Here is a 17,892-nt window from a genome sequence, read left to right as displayed (position 1 = left end):
GAAAAAGGAAGGCAATGGGGAGGGATGGGGAGGGATGGGGAGGGCCGTGGCGTAGTGGTTATCCTGCACAGCATTGCCACCTGCCCTTGCACCCAGCTGCCACCGGCACTTCTCTGTCCTTCCCCAGGTCAGACCACAGGTCTCCAGCCTGGGGTCTGTGCAAGGAGGCCCATGGTGAGGGACGGGCAGTGCAAGGGCCTTGCCCAGCATCCCATGGGTGTCAGGGAGGGAGGCAGGGCTTTGTGGAAACACTGACCATGGCAGGTGTGTGTCACAGGTGTGTGGGGAGCAAGGAGCTGCACACCTGCCATGGGGGAGCAACCGTCAGCGCGTGTCCATGGTGCCATGATGGGGTTGGGGTCAGTGCAGGGCTCATGCTACCAGGGTCCCTGGCCTTGCACCAGGCTCCTGTGTTCATGGGGCAGCACGCGTCAAGCCAGGCCCCGCTCCTGGCCCGTGACAGGAGAGACGATGGTGTCTGTCGTTCGCCCACCCTGGGCAGCTGTTTCCCTCCGAAGCAGGAGGGGACGGGTGTACTAATGATGATTGATAATTAGCCCTACATTTCAATTCTCTTCTGCGCAGGTCACTATTTCTCTCTACCTCTTCTGTCCCAGTGTGAAACACTGATATAAGCCCTTTCTCTCTCTGAGTGCTGTATTTGGCCATAAGGCCCCTAACACCCTGTGCAGTTAGGTTATATCTGTGCTTACAATGTGTTGAAAATGTCTTGTTTTCAGATCTTGCCACCAATCACTTAATTATCTGCCATTACCCATTGACACTATCACTATGTCCCCTCGGATCTGGAGGTCTCCCCTCTTTTTACTGCAGCAAAATCCTCCTGCTGTGGAGGAAAACTGTGTCCTGGGTCCTGCCCTCAGTGCCCCCATTCCCAGGGTGGATCCTCCCTCCCTTCTGCCCCTCAGGGTCTCCCCTCCTTGCTCCAGGGCCAGGAGACTTTTGTATTTGTGGCGGGCTCGCGGTTTTGCCCAGCAAGCCCGGCTTGCAGAAGGACACTTCGGATTGGTGGAACATTTCCACCAATCAGGTAGCAGCTGGGTAGGGCTTGCCCCGCCCCTGCTTGGAAGGGAGGAGCTCTTGGACCTGACTGAAAGCTATACTTTGCAGGTCTGGCAGACTCCAGGGGCGGAGCCTCCAGTGCAAATAAAAGCCCAGTGTGCTCAGCAATTTGGTAGACTGGCGAGGGACCACCGGTGAGGAGAGAGGAGCTCTGGAGAAGACCATGATCAGGACCTGAGCCTCAATGGTGCGTGGATCAGCACACGGTGCTCAGGTTCTCGGAGGTGCTTGAGGCAGCTTGAGCCTGCGAACCCGGCAAGCAGATGGGTAGGCAATGCGCGGATCGGCGCACGGAGAGCTGAACCTGGAAGCAGCTGGAGGCTGCTCGGGACCCACACGGTACGCAGGTCAGCACATGGAGTCAGTCCTGGGAGCAGCTCGAGACTGCTCAAGTTAGCCCCAGCTCTAGGCCAGATAACCAGTATAGCAAAACCCCAAGTGTTTCTTCTTCTTTTTTTTTCCTTTTAAAATGCATTCCCTCCCCTTCCCCAACCATTTCTGACTTTTTCTCTCCCTCTCTATTCCCTAAAGATAAGTATAAGTGAGCTAAGACATAGGATCAGCTTCAGCATTTTATTTTGGGAGCAAATTGTACTTGTTTTGTTTTTTCTCCATCTTTATATTGTATAATTATTATGTTTATATTGATTTTTACTGTTCCATATTACTGGTTTACTGGTACTATATGATTTAGGCCTACATATGAAGTTAGCATAAGTCATGTCAAGTTTCCATTTTGTTTGTCAAGTCTCCATCTTGTTCCCCATGCCTTGTTCTGTAACCTATGAGGCACACCTACCCCTCCTATGTAACTTGGTTCCTGAATGACTGGGGTTGAATGAGGGTGCTTGAGAGACATTAGCAGTAGGTCTAAAAATAGCTCCCTCTGAATGACCGAACCATCAACACCAATACCTGGACCAAAGGCCCAGCCCTTGGAACCACCCTCCGCATTCAAGATGCAAAAGATGAGGCAACCCACCATTGTGCCAGGCTGCACATGCTCAGTAAGAATACCTGGAGCCCTCTGGGACAGGACTGACCTTGCCTGGACAGGCCCTCCCCATAGGAGATCAGAGGTAGTCTGCCCCATAAAAAGGGGTAGTGAAGACTGACTCCTTGGGACACCCTGTCCATCTGCACCAGCACTATGCCACACCACCGATCCACCCAGAGGCCCTGCCAGCGACCCCACTCTGGACAACACCTACTGGACAAGGACCCCTTTCCAGCCTGGATAGGCAGCTATCACCCCCCACACCCTCTTCAGCCAAGGACTTGGACTCTGCTTCTCTTCCCTACCTGGACTCCAGCCCTTCCACTGACTCTCTTTCTCCTGCTGCCATTGTGAGTGTGTGTGTGTATGTGTGTGTGTTTGTGGGAACCAATAATTTCATGGGGTTGTGTAGTGTGTTGTCTGTTTAATAAAACTGTTATTTGGGCCTCTTAGTTGGGTTTTGCTTTACTACGGTTCCGTCCCTGCTCCAATCTCTGCTCCTCACCCCTCTCACTTCTGTCTCATTTCTCCCTCTCCTGCTTCTGGCTCACTGCCACCTCCAACACCTGTCCTGAGCTCCTCTCTGCCTCCACCCCCCCCCGTTTGTTTGCCACTGTCTTATCCCCACTGCCTTTTCACCAGATGTCTGCCACTGTTATTGCCTTTTCCCCACTGCCTTTCCCCCTAAGCTCCCAGGTTTCTGTCTCAGTCTCTTTCCTGGCTGTCTGCTCCTTTCCAACAGGCTTTTTTTTCCCTCGCACCAGTGACCTCGAGTAACCCTGGGGCCACTTGATCTTAAGTAAACCCAAACCTCAGTTCCTCAGTCGGCTTCTCACTAGTCCACCAGTTCTAATCCTGATTCTGGCAACTTTCACTCCCTACGCTTTAACTCTATCTCTCACCTTAACATTCCCCCAAGTATCCCACGTACCCCAAGCACACACATGCCTACCATACCATCCAAGATAGGAACTTACCTGTGTGTATGTGTAGGTGGGGTGTGTGTGTGTGTGTATGTGTTTGTGTGCATGATGTAGCAGGCCAGTAGGGGGAGCTCCTGTGTTGAGCCGCCCACCTCACCATGCCCGTCCACCTTCCAGACTCCATGTGTCTCTCCAGGGGCACCTAAGCCCTGACAGACCCCCACTCAAGCCCTACTGCAGAGTCCAGGGGTAACGTGTGCTGCCACCACCCCAAGAAGGGACTGTCTGGGTCCTGTGCCCTCAGGGAAACATAGGCCTAGTAGTCCTATGGGTACTTGATCCAATACAAGAACTTGGGGCACTTCCCCAAGTCGGGGGCCCAAAATGATAGTCTCCCTTAGTCTGCAGACCCAAGGGGCCTCCTGGGCATAATTAAACCCACCCCTCATTAAGTCTCCCACACTAGGTACAAAGGAGAACTTTATTGGTTACAGAGGGTAGGGTTAGACTAGGGTACAGTGTACAGCAATATCAGAGAAATCCCATAGAACAAACTCCTGTGGCTGGAGTAGCCTTTGATCTCGCATCTGAGTTACTGCAAGCTATATATCTAGCTGGATCTCAGGTAGCTTACTCACAAGTATCATCCAGAGGCTGCTGGAGATTCCCTCTGGAGGCAGGCGGTTCCCTGATCATGAGTTTTGAGAGATATAGAGCAAGTTTCAGATGGTCCAGCTCTTCTTTGTTCCTGAGTATCCCTCATGGCTGCTGCCTCCCCTCTCCTGGGCTGTCAGCCAACCAATTTGAAATACATCACTAGATGCCAGGCAGACTCTAGCCCACCAGGAAGGAAGCCCCTCACCCAGGTATGTGATGCCAGTCTCTTCAGCAGAGGGAGCAGGTTTCCCCCTTCCCTCAGGAATGTATCCAGCTCAGGTTACCTAAAGAGAGAGGGTAAGGATGTGTCTCTCTGCTGCGCCCAACCTTATCAAATTGTCACAGAGCAGAGTTTCTGGGGGAGAAACAAAGGTGGCTTTCTGCCACACATGATATACAAATTATTCATTTGTGTATGTGTACTGAGTGTGTGGGTATTGACAATTTATTTTTGTCTAACTTTTGGGGTGTATAGAGTATCTGCTAGAATTGGTGATAGGTATGCATGTGCCTAGGCTGGTTTCGATGTGCCTGAGTTGGTAGTGTGTGTGTGTCTGTGCGCGCGCGCACGCGTGCGCACCCAATTGATGTGTGTGTTTGTATATGTGCAATTGTGTCACACCCTCCCATCTAACAGTACAATATTGAGATCCTGAAAGTTGGCCTGACCCCATGGGGCAATACTGGAGCACTGCAGTGTGGTTCCACATTAAACTAAAAGAGCCCCAGTGCCCAGAGCAGGGCCCAGGAAGGGGAAGATCCCCTGGCATGAGGCTGGGAATCAGAGCCAGTGAGGGCTCGGCTCCCATAGGAGCTCCCTGGGTGCCCAGCATGGGGCCCAGGGCCCAGAGGGAAGGACCCCCAACTCGAGACCAATGGCTCCAGGATGCCTGAGACGGTGTGGGACCCAGAGGACAGATGGACAGCCCCCAGAGGAAGGACTATGAGTTAGTAGGAACCCAAGTCCAGCATGGGAGGTGCCCCCGGGCACGGGACCTTGGGGGGAGGAGGCGGGGGCAAGGCCCCACACACCCTCTGCTTTCTGGGGTCATAGGGGAGGAAAACCCAAATATACACCAGAGAGGGTTCTGTGAACCCCCGGGGGGCCGAGGGGAGAAGACCCTATCCCATTTGAAGGACCAAGTGGTTGGTGCATTTAATAAGTGGTATAGTTATGTTCCCTATTCGGTATCTATTGTTATTGTTGTTGTTATCAATAGTTGGGTTATTAATGCTATATGATGGGCTCTGTAAGACTGTCTTCATTACCTAACCCACTTGTGGTATAAACTTGCTGAATTGACTGTCCTGGGATCCACCCCTCTTCTTGGCGTGGGGCACGGGGACTTACCCAAATGCCCTCCCTAGGGAAGATGTCCTCTCTCTAACAGACCTTTCTATGTATTTTTGTATCTATATCTGTAATTATATCTATCTTAAAGAAGCTTATATATAAATGTTGGTAACTCAGTAAATTGTATACAGTTAAGAAGTTTGGGCCTGGGCGAACTCTATAGAGGAAAGAGGAATCCGCTTGAAAATCTGGCATCCCTTTCACAGCACCCCTCCTGCCTACCCATCCCATCCAACTGAGAATAGGGCACACCCTTGGGTGTACCTGGGTTGCATATTTCTGCCATATAAGATGTGTATGGCCCATCGCCCATGGTCTGAGGGGTCTACCCTTGGGGCACACAGGGCTGAGGTGAGAGAGAACAGGAGATGATGGCACAGAGGCACAGATGTACAGTGTCTCAGGACTGATACACAGAGATGGATGGAACCAGTGCCCTGTACGATAACCAAGATGCCTGAACTCCAGGTGTGGTCACTACCCTCTCTCCAAAGGGGCTGGATGAGGGCGATCCAGCATGGCCAGGAGCACATATGGTGCTTTTCATGGCAGAGACAGGACTCAGGCAAAGATGCCCATGTTTCTGAATGCTCAAGGAAAAGTTTATTATCACTGCAGAGTGCACAGATGAGGGGGAAACAGAGAGCGAGGGAGTCCCTCACCACACAGAGAAGGGGCAGAGGAGAAGGTGATGGATTCAGGAGTTCACAAGAGGATGCACTGGGAGAGGGGACACATCAGCTGGAGACAGCGGATACAGCCCCTCTAAGGAGCAGAAGGGCCCAGCGTGCGCTCTCCCAGCCGTCCTGAGCAGGGACAAGTTGCTCCGCTACAGCGTGAGCTTGCAGACGAAGGCGTTTCTGTCATAGCAGGAGTCCTTGTCCCAGGTCATGTAACCTAGGAGGAAAAGCAGGAGGGATCCCTGGGGTTGGGCAGGCTGGGCCATCCCTGCCCCCATGACGCTCACTCCCTCTCCCAGTCCATGACCCTTGGGAGATCCCACTGCTCTTCTGGGGCTGAGGAAGAGGATGGGAAGAGCCACCAGGACAGCTTGGATGGAGATGGCCCCTGGTCCAACACAGATGCTTCCCAGGCACCCCTCAGCCTCCAGCTTTTCGGGGCCTGCTTGGCCCATCTCCCATCCTGGGGCTGGCAGGATCAGCTCCCAGTCAAAGGGGATGACCCTGCCTGTGGGAACTAGTGGTGCCAGCTGCTGTAACTGGGCACCGCGCTCCTGCCCTGGGACTTGAACACCAACCCCCACAGACCCAGAGGGGAGCAGGGCAGGGGCTGCCCCACAGCGCTGGGACCAGCTCAGGGGAAGGATTGCAGGAGCGCTGGCTGCCTCCATCATCCGGGCACCTGGCTCTGAGTCTCCTGCTCACCTGAGTCATCTTCCAGGGCTGCTCAGTTCTCCCCCTTCCAAGAGTAACATCTCCTGTACTTGTGCCAGGCCTCATGGACCGTGGGGGAGCCATCGACCCATGCCCAGTTGTCACTCTGCAGATGAAGGAAGAGGAGAACAGAGACATGTGTCATGTGCAGACTAGGGCTCCACGCCTCCCTATGGACCCGACCAAGAGCTATGAGACCTGTGCTCTGGGCCACTGACTCGTAGCCACTGGCCCAGCTGCATAGAGCAACAGACATTAAAGGGCAGGGGCAGGCTGGACCAGGTGGGAGGATTTCACACCAGAGCTGGGGTCAGCACAGGGCACAGAGAGGGGCCCTGCTGAATGGGTGCCCATCACCAGGCATCAGAAGGACGTGTAGGAGGCAGCGTGTGGGTCCACTTGTACCAGACTGGTGAACTGAGCCAGGCTGTGCTTGTCATGGGTGACCTAATCTACCTGGACATCAGCTGGGAGGATCAGTCAGCCAGATCTGACCGCTAATGTAGGTTCCTAGCCTGCATACATGACCTCCATCTAACCCAGAAGGTGCACAGTCCCACCAGAAGAAATGCCTTGCTGCACTTGCTCCTTGCCGCAGGCGATGACCTGGTGAGGGGTCTGCGGTTGCTTGACTTCCTGGGCATTAGTGATCATCGTCTGCTGGAATTTACTGTCCAGTGCAGGGTGGTGAAAGCAAGCAGCAAGGCAAAAGTCCTTGACTTCAGGAGGGATGTTTTCAATGAGTTAAGGAGATCAGTCAGAAAGACATTGGGAACTCAGAGCCTCAGTGAGATGGGTGTCCAGGACGGGTGGCTGTTCCTCAAGGAGACGATCCTCCGAGCTCAGAGGGAGTCAGTCCCAATGCAAGCCAGAGTGGACAAGAGTGCTAAGAAGCCCCCTTGGCTCAGTAAAGCATCCAGGAGGGCCTGAGGGCAAAAAAGGAGGCGTACAAACAGTGGAGGCAAGGAGCTATCACCAAGGAGGATTACACCCCCATTGCTCGGGACTGCAGGGAGGTGGGTAGGCAGGCCAAGGCAGAGACGGAGCTAGGGCCGGTGACCAGAATTAGGGATAACAAAAAATCCTTTTTCAAATACATAGGGAGTAAGAAGAGGGCACTGGGTAACGTGGGCCCCTGCAGAACAGGCTCAGCAATCTGGTGATTGAGGCAAAGGAAAAAGCTGACCTCTTTAACGAGTTCTTTGCCTCCATATTTCTGAGCAGAGACAGGGACAACTCCCCCACTAGGATTACGGACAGGATCAAGGCACACAACGCCATGGCTAGGGTCGGGGACGACTTAGTTAGGGAACTCATGGAGGGGCTGGACATGTCTAAATCAGCAGATCCAGATGCTCTTCATCTGAGGGTACTGAGGGAAGTGGCGGGAGTCATAGCAGGGCCCTGGCACAGCTCTATGATCGCTTGTGGTGCTCTGGTCAGGTCCTAGAGGACTGGAAAAGGGCCAATGTGGTCCCCATTTATAAGAAGGGGAGAAAGGGGGACCCCAGCAATTACAGGCTAGTTAGTCTCACCTCAGTCCTTGGGAAGACCTTTGTGAAAATTATCCAGGAGCACATCTGTGGGGGCGCAGATGGGAGGTAATGCTTGGGGGCAATCAGCACGGGTTCACTGAGCGCAGGTCCTGCCTGATTAACCTGGTTTCATTTTACCAGGTCACCAAGTCCCTGGATGTGGGCGCTGAGGTGGATGTTGTCTACCTGGGCTTCAAAAAGGCCTTTGACATTGTGTCTCACTCCAAACTCATTTTAAAAACTAGGCAACTGCTACATTAGTACCTACACACTCAGATGGGTCACCAATTGGCTGGAGGGTCACACCCAGAGAGTGGTGGTGGATGGGTCATTTTTGACCTGGAGGGATGTGGGCAGTGGAGTCCCGCAGGGCTCAGTCCTTGTGCCTGCAGTGTTCAACATCTTCATCAGCGACTAGGAGGTGGGTGTGGAAAGCACACTGTCCAAATTAGCTGATGACACGAAGATGTGGGGTGAGGTGGGCACGCTGGAGGGGAGGGACAGAATCCAGCTAGATCTAGACAGGTTGCAGAGGTGGTGGATGAGACTAGGATGGAGTTCAATGCAGACAAGTGCAAGGTGCTGCATCCAGGGGTAAGGAACCAACAACACTTCTATAGACTGGGGAACACCCATCTCACCAACGTGGTGGCTGAAAGGGATCTTGGAGTCATTGTTCACTCCAGGATGGACATGAGCTGCCAATGCGAGGAAGTTGTTGTGGCGGGCCAGTAAGGGACACTCCTGCGCTGAGCTGCCCACCTCCCTGCGCCCGCCCACCTTCCAGGCTCCGAGTGCCTCCTTGGGGTGCCTCCCATCCAGCCGACCCCTTCCCTGGAGCACACCCACTCGCCTGGGGTTCCCGCTGCCACCATCCAAGGCTCTGGACTCGCTTCTGGCTCTGCACACCTTGGAAAACACAGGCCTGATCGTCCAATGGGCCCTAGACCCAATACAAGCACTTGGCGCACTTCCCCAAGTCAGGGGCTTATTAGGAAGCCTCCCTTAGTCCACCGACCTAAGGGGCCTCCTCGGCATAATTTAGACCCCCCCCTCAATAAGTCTCCCACACCGGTCACAAGGAGAACTTTATTGATTACAGGGGTTGGGTGGAAACAGGGTAAAAGGTAGAGCAATATCATAGAAATCTTACAGGAATATCAGAGGAATCCCATAGAGCAAACCAGGGTGGCTGAGGTAGCCGTTTAAACACGCATCTGAGTTACAGAAGCTAAATAGCTAATCAGATCTCGAGTAGCTTACTCACTCGCATCGTCCAGAGGTGGTTGGAGTTTCCTCTGGAGGCAGGGCACTCTTGGAGCATGCGGTGATGAGGAGAGAGCCAGGTTCAGATTCACCTGGATGACCGCATGGCTAATGGCTGCCTTTCTTCCTGGACCGGATCCTTAAATAACCTCTCTGACCTCAGCAGCCCGGTCCAATCGAAGCTGCCAATACTGGCCACAAACCGACCAATCTCCCCAGCATCCCTGGCTACCTGGGCCCGTGCAGGGCCGGGCCTTTCCCACCCCCCCCCCCCCCGCCCAGGTGACCCCAGCATCGCCTCCCAGGCGCCAGGCTTTTGTCATGCAGACAAGTTGGGAGATCCCCGCCCTGAGGGATTCAACACCAGCCTCTGAGGCTGGCTGAGACAGATCTCTGGAGAGGGGCACCGACGGTGGCATTTCTGCCACAGTTGTCAGGAAGGTTTCATAGATTCATAGATTCATAGAAGTTAGGGTCGGAAGGGACCTCAATAGATCATCAAGTCCGACCCCCTGCATAAGCAGGAAAGAGTGCTGGGTCTAGATGACCCCAGCTAGATACTCATCTAACCTCCTCTTGAAGACCCCCAGGGTAGGGGAGAGCACCACCTCCCTTGGGAGCCCGTTCCAGACCTTGGCCACTCGAACTGTGAAGAAGTTCTTCCTAATGTCCAGTCTAAATCTGCTCTCTGCTAGCTTGTGGCCATTGTTTCTTGTAACCCCCGGGGGCGTCTTGGTGAATAAATACTCACCAATTCCCTTCTGTGCCCCCGTGATGAACTTGGAGGTTAACTGCACCTTGTTGTGCATCTACAGATTCATCACAAGCAGGTCCTGGGAGGTGACCCTTGCCTTCTATGCATCATTGGTCAGGCCACAGTTGGAGTACTGCATCCAGGTCTGGGCGCCGCACTTCAGGAGGGATGTGGACAGCATGGAGAGGGTCCAGAGGAGGGCCACCCACATGGTTGGGGCAGCAGGCCAGGCCCTACGAGGAAAGGTTAAAGGACCTGAACCTGTTCAGCCTCCACAAGAGAAGATTGAGAGGGGATCTGGTGGCCATCTATAAACTCACCAGGGGGGACCAGCGGAAAATAAGTGAGGCTCTGTTCCCCCGGGCACCACGTGGGATAACAAGGAACAGTGACCACAGATTGATTGAGAGTAGGTTCAGGATTGATATCAGGAGGCATTACTTTACAGTTAGGGCTGCCAGGCTCTGCGATGGGTTTCCAAGGGAGGTGGTGCTCTCCCCTCCCTTGAGGGTCTTCAAGAGGAGGTTTCATAGATATCTGGCTGGGGTGTTATGATCCCAGCACTTGTTCCTGCCCAGGGCACAGGGTCAGTTTTGATGATCTGTTTAGCTCCCTTCCAACCCTAGAAACTATGAAATCATGAAACCCACAGACTGCGATGAGCACAGGTGTGGGGTCTGGGATAGCAGGGTGCACACTCACCCGTCCAGCAATGTGGAGTCCAATCCAGACTTCATCGTCATAGCCGTGAGCACGGGCAATGAGGTTGGCAATGACTCTCTGCTCCTCCGGATTGTGGATAGAGGTGAGGTGGGACTTTGCACCGAAGCTCTGGCACTGATCCTGTGGTGAGGACGAGGCTGGTTACGTCCTAAGTGCCCTCTGCACTGAGCAGCACAAGGTGTCAGGCATCAGCCTGTCGCCCTGCTTCCCTGCACAACCGCGGAGCCGCCGGGGCTGGAAGGGACAGAGCCCCCACTTGTCCCTGCCTCCACCCCCATCCACCTTTCCCTTGCACATGGCCCACACTTCAACAAAGCCCTCGCATGAGACCCACTCTGTGTCTGCAGCACTGAGCATGGCCCCAACCTCATGGGGACTTTGTTCCTTCACCTGGACTGAAACCAGACCTTGACCTGGGCTGGGACTCCACACCCCACCGACCAGTGTCTTTTTCTCTCTCAGTTCAACCTTAGCACCATGGGGTTGGGCAGAGAGGATGGTATTTGGTCCCACACTGGGATGCACCGTGCCCTGGGAAAGGCAGCTCAGGGGCCATGGAGACTAAATGGAGGGGCAGAAGGCTTTTGCCTTGGCCCTCTCCAGGCCTCTTTGCTCCTTCACCAGAGTGCAAAGAGGAGAAAAAGGTGATTCAGGCCCCTTTTATCTGGTAGCCACTCCCAGATAACCTGGCAGAGGCACAAGGGGCTCCGCCATCCTCCCCCAGCCAGCCCCACACCCTGCCGGGTGAGCAAGCAGCAGCCCACACACTGCTGGCGCAGCATCCTGGGGTGCACCCCGACTGCTCCCCCGTGCTCTCCCCACAGCCCAGGCACTTTGCAGCCCTGCCCCAGGCCTTCAGAAGAGCTGCTCACCTTTTCATGTCTCCAAGCCATCCTCCGTCAGAAGTATTCATAGCAGTTTCCATTGTGAGGTGTCCAGCCTGCAGGACAGCCTGTGGCTTGGGCCCCTGCCCGGACAGAGGGTGACGGGGTGCGGAGGCACAGGAAGACACCAGGGTTAGCGGCTGTTTCTTGGCGACCTCGGGCACTTTGGGTGAATGATTGCTGGGACCTGAACTTTGCTTCCTATGGGTGGAAACTCCATGTTCCCCTGCATCCTGCTAGAGTTTGGGCCCAAGGCTTTGGCTGGGAGGGGAAAGAGGGGCAGAGGGGGAGCAGGGGAGCCCTGGGGAGGTGACAGGTCATTAGTAGGGCCTGGAGATGGAGATGAGCAGGAGCAGGGGAAATGGCTCCTGGAGAAAAGGGCAGGGCAGGAGGAGAGAAGGTGACTGGGGAGGGTGGGAACTGGGGGCCACAAAGAGGAGTTGCACAGCTCTGTGGGGCTGGAGTTAGGGGGCCTCATGCAAGAGTGATGCACAGAGCAGCCCTGGCCCCTGCCTCAGCCTTGCTCCTCATGACACCCCCATCGTAGCCGTGACTGATGCTGCATCCCCCTCTCCCACCTCAGTAGTGCAAACTGAGATTCAGCTCCAGGAGTGCAGTGTATGTCTGACCCCCTTGTCCCTCAGACTGGGCCTGGGGTGAGCTGGCCCTGGGGTGGCAGCAGGCTGGGGGTCAGGGCAGCATGGCAGAGGTACCAGGGCCGGTGCATGGCAGAGATACCAGCCTGGATACCTGTGCCCATCCCCAGCACAGCGACCCTGGCAGCAGGACCTAGGAGAGCAACTCACAGAGCGCAGATCAAACAGACCCATTTCTCCCAGAGCCACAGCTCAGCGGGTGGCAGGGACTCACGTGCCAGTGAGGGGCCCAGCATCAGGCAGCCGAGGAGGCAGAGGCTGGCGTAGGTTACTGGTCCCATCTTCTCTCTTCCCTGCGGAGAACAAACGAAGGGGTGACAGGGATGTGCCGTGGAGCTGGGCACAACCACCAGCTGCCCCCAGCACCCACCAGAGAAGGGAGCACCAGGGAGGCCAGGGACTCACCTCTGTGTGTCTGGGTGGCTGGTCCGGGGCAGAGCGGAGCAGAGTTCAGTCTGTGCAGGACATGGGCCGTGCCGGCATTTATAGATCCTCTGGCAGTGTGGGGGTAGGGACGGGATGGGGTTAGGAGCTGATCAATCAGCTCATCCCAGATGGCAAGTGCAGGATGGAGCAGGCGGGGTGAGAAGTGAGTCTGCGACCACCTGCCATTTGGGCTGGGCAGGGCCATCTGGTGTCCTTTGCTGACAGAGATCAAAGGCAAAGGTGCTGGATACAGGGCCCATCCTTACCATCTGTGAGGCCAGCCAGACCTTTCTCCTCCCTCTGCATCACTGCCGTCTCTCCTGGGCTGGGCAGAAGCAGCTGGTTTCCATCCAGGGGTTCACTTCAGATGGGAGCAGGTCCCTGGGCCCGGCCAGGGGCCAGAAGCTGCTGTCTCATGGGGAGGAGGCATTAAGTAGTGGAGATGGGATGGGATCCACAGGCCTGGCAAGACCCTTTGCAATCCCCCCCAATATCTTTCAGTGGGTCTTTGTCCTCACCGGGTTATGGGCAGTTTGGAAAGAGTCCAACGCAGAGTGACACAAATGGCTGGGGGACTTGGGAGACAAGACTGATGAGGAAAGGCTGAAAGACCAAGAGACTAGATGTGACCTTATGAGGTTCTTTACAGTCCTACTTTCCCATGATCCTACACAGTTTTAGGAGTGCTAAGCCCTGGACCGGGCCACCAAGGACGGTGAGGAATCCCCTTCAGCAGAGAAAGTGTCAGGGATGGTCTAGGTTGGGGTGGCTGACTCAATTGAGGCTATTGGCCAGATACAGACTGCAGAGCCCTTCTCAGACCAAATCCAGCTCAGGGCATGGGTGCTGTGGCTCATGTAGGGGGGCAGCAGGGGTCCAGCAATGGCAGCAGCGCTGAGGGCTCTGGAGGCGTTGAGGGCTCCAGGGTCACGGGTCCACAGGCAGAAGCAGGGGACTGAAGGAGAAGTCCACAAGCAGCAGCAACAAGCCAAGCTTGCCAGTTTGGCCAGTCAGACCAAAGGTCCCCAAATTCTGGACCCCACTTTTGGTGGCCTGGCAGCAGCCCCACCAGCTGCACCGAGTGTCCCTGTGGACTGGATCACCCTGTGGGCCATGTGTTAAACACCCCTGGTGCAGGTGTCCTAGCTCCTCATGTCAGTGCGGTAGAGCAGGTGGCTCTGAGGGGCTGCCCAGCCCTTACTCCTGATTTAGCGAAGGCACCTCTGCTTTGGAGCCTGGGGAGAGCTCAGCTCAGTGCTTCCTCTTCCTGAAGCTCTTGTCTTTGGACTCTGCTGTCCTGAATGGGATGGGACCCCGAGCCCTGCTGCTCAGCACCAACCACCACTCTGCTGTCACTGGGGTCTGTGAGTGAATCCCCCACACTGGATTTAAACTGACTCATGCACGGGTCTGGGGGCAGGGGGCTCTGACATCTGTGTCCACATGACACACTCGCTTTCCTGGACAGGCGTTGGCTGCTGCTGGCGGGTGCTGCTTCAGCTCTGGGGTTTCTGCTCACAACTCAACCCCGACAGCAGCTCTGCAGCAACAGCCGGGAGCAGGTGGCGCCGCAGGCCCTCGGCTCTTGGAGGAGTCACCGTCTCATGCACACGTCGAGCACTGACTCAGGCCGGCCGCGGATCCTGGGGTACAGTGGGAAGGTGACTTATCACCTCCCTAACCCGTGACATCAAATGTTCCAATCCTTGTCTTGGCTCCTGTCATCACTCTGACATCACCTCCCCATTCATAGATTCATAGATTCATAGAAGTTAGGGTCGGAAGGGACCTCAATAGATCATCAAGTCGGACCCCCTGCATAAGCAGGAAAGAGTGCTGGGTCTAAATGACCCCAGCTAGATACTCATCTAACCTCCTCTTGAAGACCCCCAGGGTAGGGGAGAGCACCACCTCCCTTGGGAGCCCGTTCCAGACCTTGGCCACTCGAACTGTGAACAAGTTCTTCCTAATGTCCAATCTAAATCTGCTCTCTACTAGCTTGTGGCCAGTATTTCTTGTAACCTCCGGGGGCGCCTTGGTGAATAAATCCTCACCAATTCCCTTCTGTGCCCCCGTGATGAACTTATAGGCAGCCACAAGGTCGCCTCTCAACCTTCTCTTGCGGAGGCTGAAAAGGTCCAGTTTCTCTAGTCTCTCCTCGTAGGGCTTGGTCTGCAGGCCCTTGACCATACGAGTGGCCCTTCTCTGGACCCTCTCCAGGTTATCCGCATCCTTCTTGAAGTGTGGCGCCCAGAATTGCACGCAGTACTCCAACTGCGGTCTGACCAACGCCCTATAGAGTGGAAGTATCACCTCCTTGGACCTATTTGTCATGCATCTGCTGATGCATGATAAAGTGCCATTGGCTTTTCTGATGGCTTCGTCACACTGCCGACTCATGTTCATCTTGGAGTCCACTAGGACTCCAAGATCCCTTTCCACCTCTGTGCCACCCAGCAGGTCATTCCCTAGGCTGTAGGTGTGCTGGACATTTTTCCTCCCTAGGTGCAGCACTTTGCATTTCTCCTTGTTGAACTGCATCCTGTTGTTTTCTGCCCACTTGTCCAACCTGTCCAGGTCTGCTTGCAGCTGTACCCTGCACTCCGGCGTGTCCACTTCTCCCCATAGCTTTGTGTCATCTGCAAACTTGGACAGAGTACATTTCACTCCCACGTCCAAGTCGCTGATGAAGACATTAAAGAGTATCGGTCCAAGGACCGAACCCTGCGGGACCCCACTGCCCACACCCTTCCAGGTCGAGACCGACCCATCTACCACGACTCTCTGGGTGCGACCCTCTAGCCAATTCGCCACCCACCGGACTGTGCAGTCATCCACATCACAGCCTCTTAACTTGTTCACCAGTATGGGGTGGGATACCGTATCGAAGGCCTTCCTGAAGTCCAGGTATACGACATCCACCCCTCCTCCTGTGTCCAGGCGTTTCATAACCTGGTCACAGAAAGAGACTAGATTGGTCAGGCACGATCTGCCCGCCACAAACCCATGCTGGTTTCCCCTCAGCATAATTTGCCCTGCCGGGCTCTCACAAATGTGAGCCTTGATAATTTTTTCAAATACTTTACCAAGGAAGGAGGTGAGACTGACCGGCCTATAGTTGCCCGGGTCCTCCTTCCTCCCCTTTTTGAAAATGGGGACCACGTTAGCCCTTTTCCAGTCCTCCGGGACTTGGCCCGTGCGCCACGAGCATTCGAATATTCCCGCCAGTGGCTCTGCAATGACGTTGGCCAGTGCCTTCAGCACCCTCAGATGGAGCTCATCCGGGCCTGCCGACTTAAAGGCATCCAGTTCTTCCAAGTGACTCTGCACCACCTCAGGATCTACGCATGGAAGTCTGGCGCCTTGCTGCTGCCTCTCTACAACCCCCGTGAGAGACTTGTCGTGTCCCTCGCTTAGGAACACTGAGGCAAAGAACTCGTTGAGGAGTTCAGCCTTGTCCCCCCGTCTGTCACCAATTGCTTCTGCCCATTTAGCAGGGGTCCTATTCCTCCCTGGGCCTTCCTTTTACTCCCTATATATCTAAAAAACAATTTCTTGTTGTCCTTTACTTGGGTTGCCATCCTCAGCTCCATGGTAGCTTTGGCCCGCCTAACTGCCTCCCTACAAGCACGAGCAGAGGAGGTATATTCATCTTTAGTGATCTCACCCTGTTTCCACTTTTTATGTGCTCCCCTTTTGGCCCTTAGGCTGCCCTGGATTTCTCTGGTCAGCCATGGAAGCCTCCTGGCCCCTTTCCCTCTTTTGCCTCGCTCGGGGATCGTCTTGCTTTGTGCCCGAAGGATCGTTTCCTTAAGGCACAGCCATCCTTCTTGGGCACCCATCCCATCAAAACTCCTACTCTGCAGTGCTTCCTTGACTAATCACCTGAGTGCAATGAGATCAGCTTTCCTAAAGTCTAGCACTTTCATCCTACTAGTTACCTTACCCACTCACCGTCTTATGTTGAATTCTATTATAAGGTGATCACTGTCTCCCAGATAGCTACAGATCTGGAGGTTCCCTATCATGTCATCTCCCATTGCCAATACCAGATCCAGTATGGCATTCCCCCTAGTGGGACCATGCACCTCCTGTGTCAGGTGGAGGTCCTGTACACAGGTTAAAAACCTGCGTGAGCGATGGGACCTTGGTGTCTGCGTCTCCCAGCAGATGTCCGGGTAGTTTAGGTCCCCCATGACTACCGCCTCTTTAGCTTTTATGGTCTCCGAGAGTTGCCTCAGGAGCCCCGCATCTATTTCTTCCCCTTGGTGTGGGGGTCTGTAACAGACCCCTACCACCAAATCCCTTTCTCCTTGCCCCCCATGTAGCCTAACCCACAATCCTTCAGACTGATCTGGATGATAGAGAGAGGCTAAATCCTGCCTGAAGCAGAAGCTGAGCTATAGATGCCTCTAGGCAGAGCCTCCTCTGCTGTGCCACCATCACGTCGCTCAAGACCAGAGCAGCTTCCAAACCGGAGGTCAGAAGCTCTCACATCCTGGTGCTGAGAAGCTTCTGCCATGACCACATCCTGAACAAACATTTACTGACCATTCTCTGCTCTCTGTGGACTGCTGATCTGCCTGGGACACCGTCCCAGTGTTATAGGCCTCTTGATTACTCATCTTCCTTATCATCCCTGTCAGCGCTATTAGTAATCTCGGTCTATCACAGGCATCCTATTCATGCCCCAGCTCATCTTGCAGCTGCACAGCAGAATCCCCTTTGCATTATCACTGCAGGGTGAACATCAAAAGGGCTGGAGGCTCAAAGGATGTCCCCGAGCTTGGGGACTGATGGCAAGGGTTTGCTCAGTGTGATCCTCAGGGCCAGGCATCCTCAGCCCATGCCTCCCCCTCCAGCAATACCCAAAAGGAACTGTTCCCCACCTGTGTCCAGCACCCTTCACAGGGGAGGGACAGTGACTGCAGCATTGTAACTGCAGAGCGGGGCTGAGGTACAAGCTCATGTGCTGTTGTGTTTATTCCAGCAAACAGGGACTAAATGCAACACTGAGCATTGCTTGAACTGGTAGCTGTTTCAGGCTCTGGAGTACGTGGAGCACGTTCTGTACCTTGGCAGCCACCTCTCTGAATGGGCTACCATTGATGAAGAAGTTCAGCACCGGTTCAACTGCACCAGTTCCACTTTCTTCAAGCTGCGACAACATGTCTTCAAAAATAGAGACCTTCAGAAGTCGACGAAGGTCCTGGTTTACAAGGCTGTCATGGTGACCACCC

At 54.7% G+C, this 17,892-nt stretch overlaps 1 protein-coding gene across 1 annotated transcript; it reads right to left on the bottom strand.

Annotated features, from left to right (window-relative positions):
• Window positions 1-5,843: 5,843 nt before the first annotated feature.
• LOC132249855 (struthiocalcin-1-like) lies at window positions 5,844-17,822 on the bottom strand. Its single transcript, XM_059725514.1, has 4 exons — window positions 17,727-17,822; window positions 10,666-10,806; window positions 6,448-6,514; window positions 5,844-5,911 (listed from the first exon to the last, which is right to left on the bottom strand). The coding sequence occupies exons 1-4, from the start codon at window positions 17,820-17,822 to the stop codon at window positions 5,844-5,846; spliced, it is 372 nt and encodes a 123-aa protein (XP_059581497.1).
• Between the last annotated feature and the right edge of the window lie 70 nt (window positions 17,823-17,892).

The sequence above is a fragment of the Alligator mississippiensis genome, chromosome 4 (genome assembly GCF_030867095.1).
Source record: "Alligator mississippiensis isolate rAllMis1 chromosome 4, rAllMis1, whole genome shotgun sequence".
NCBI lineage: Eukaryota > Metazoa > Chordata > Crocodylia > Alligatoridae > Alligator > Alligator mississippiensis.
This window is presented reverse-complemented; position numbering and strand designations above follow the sequence as displayed.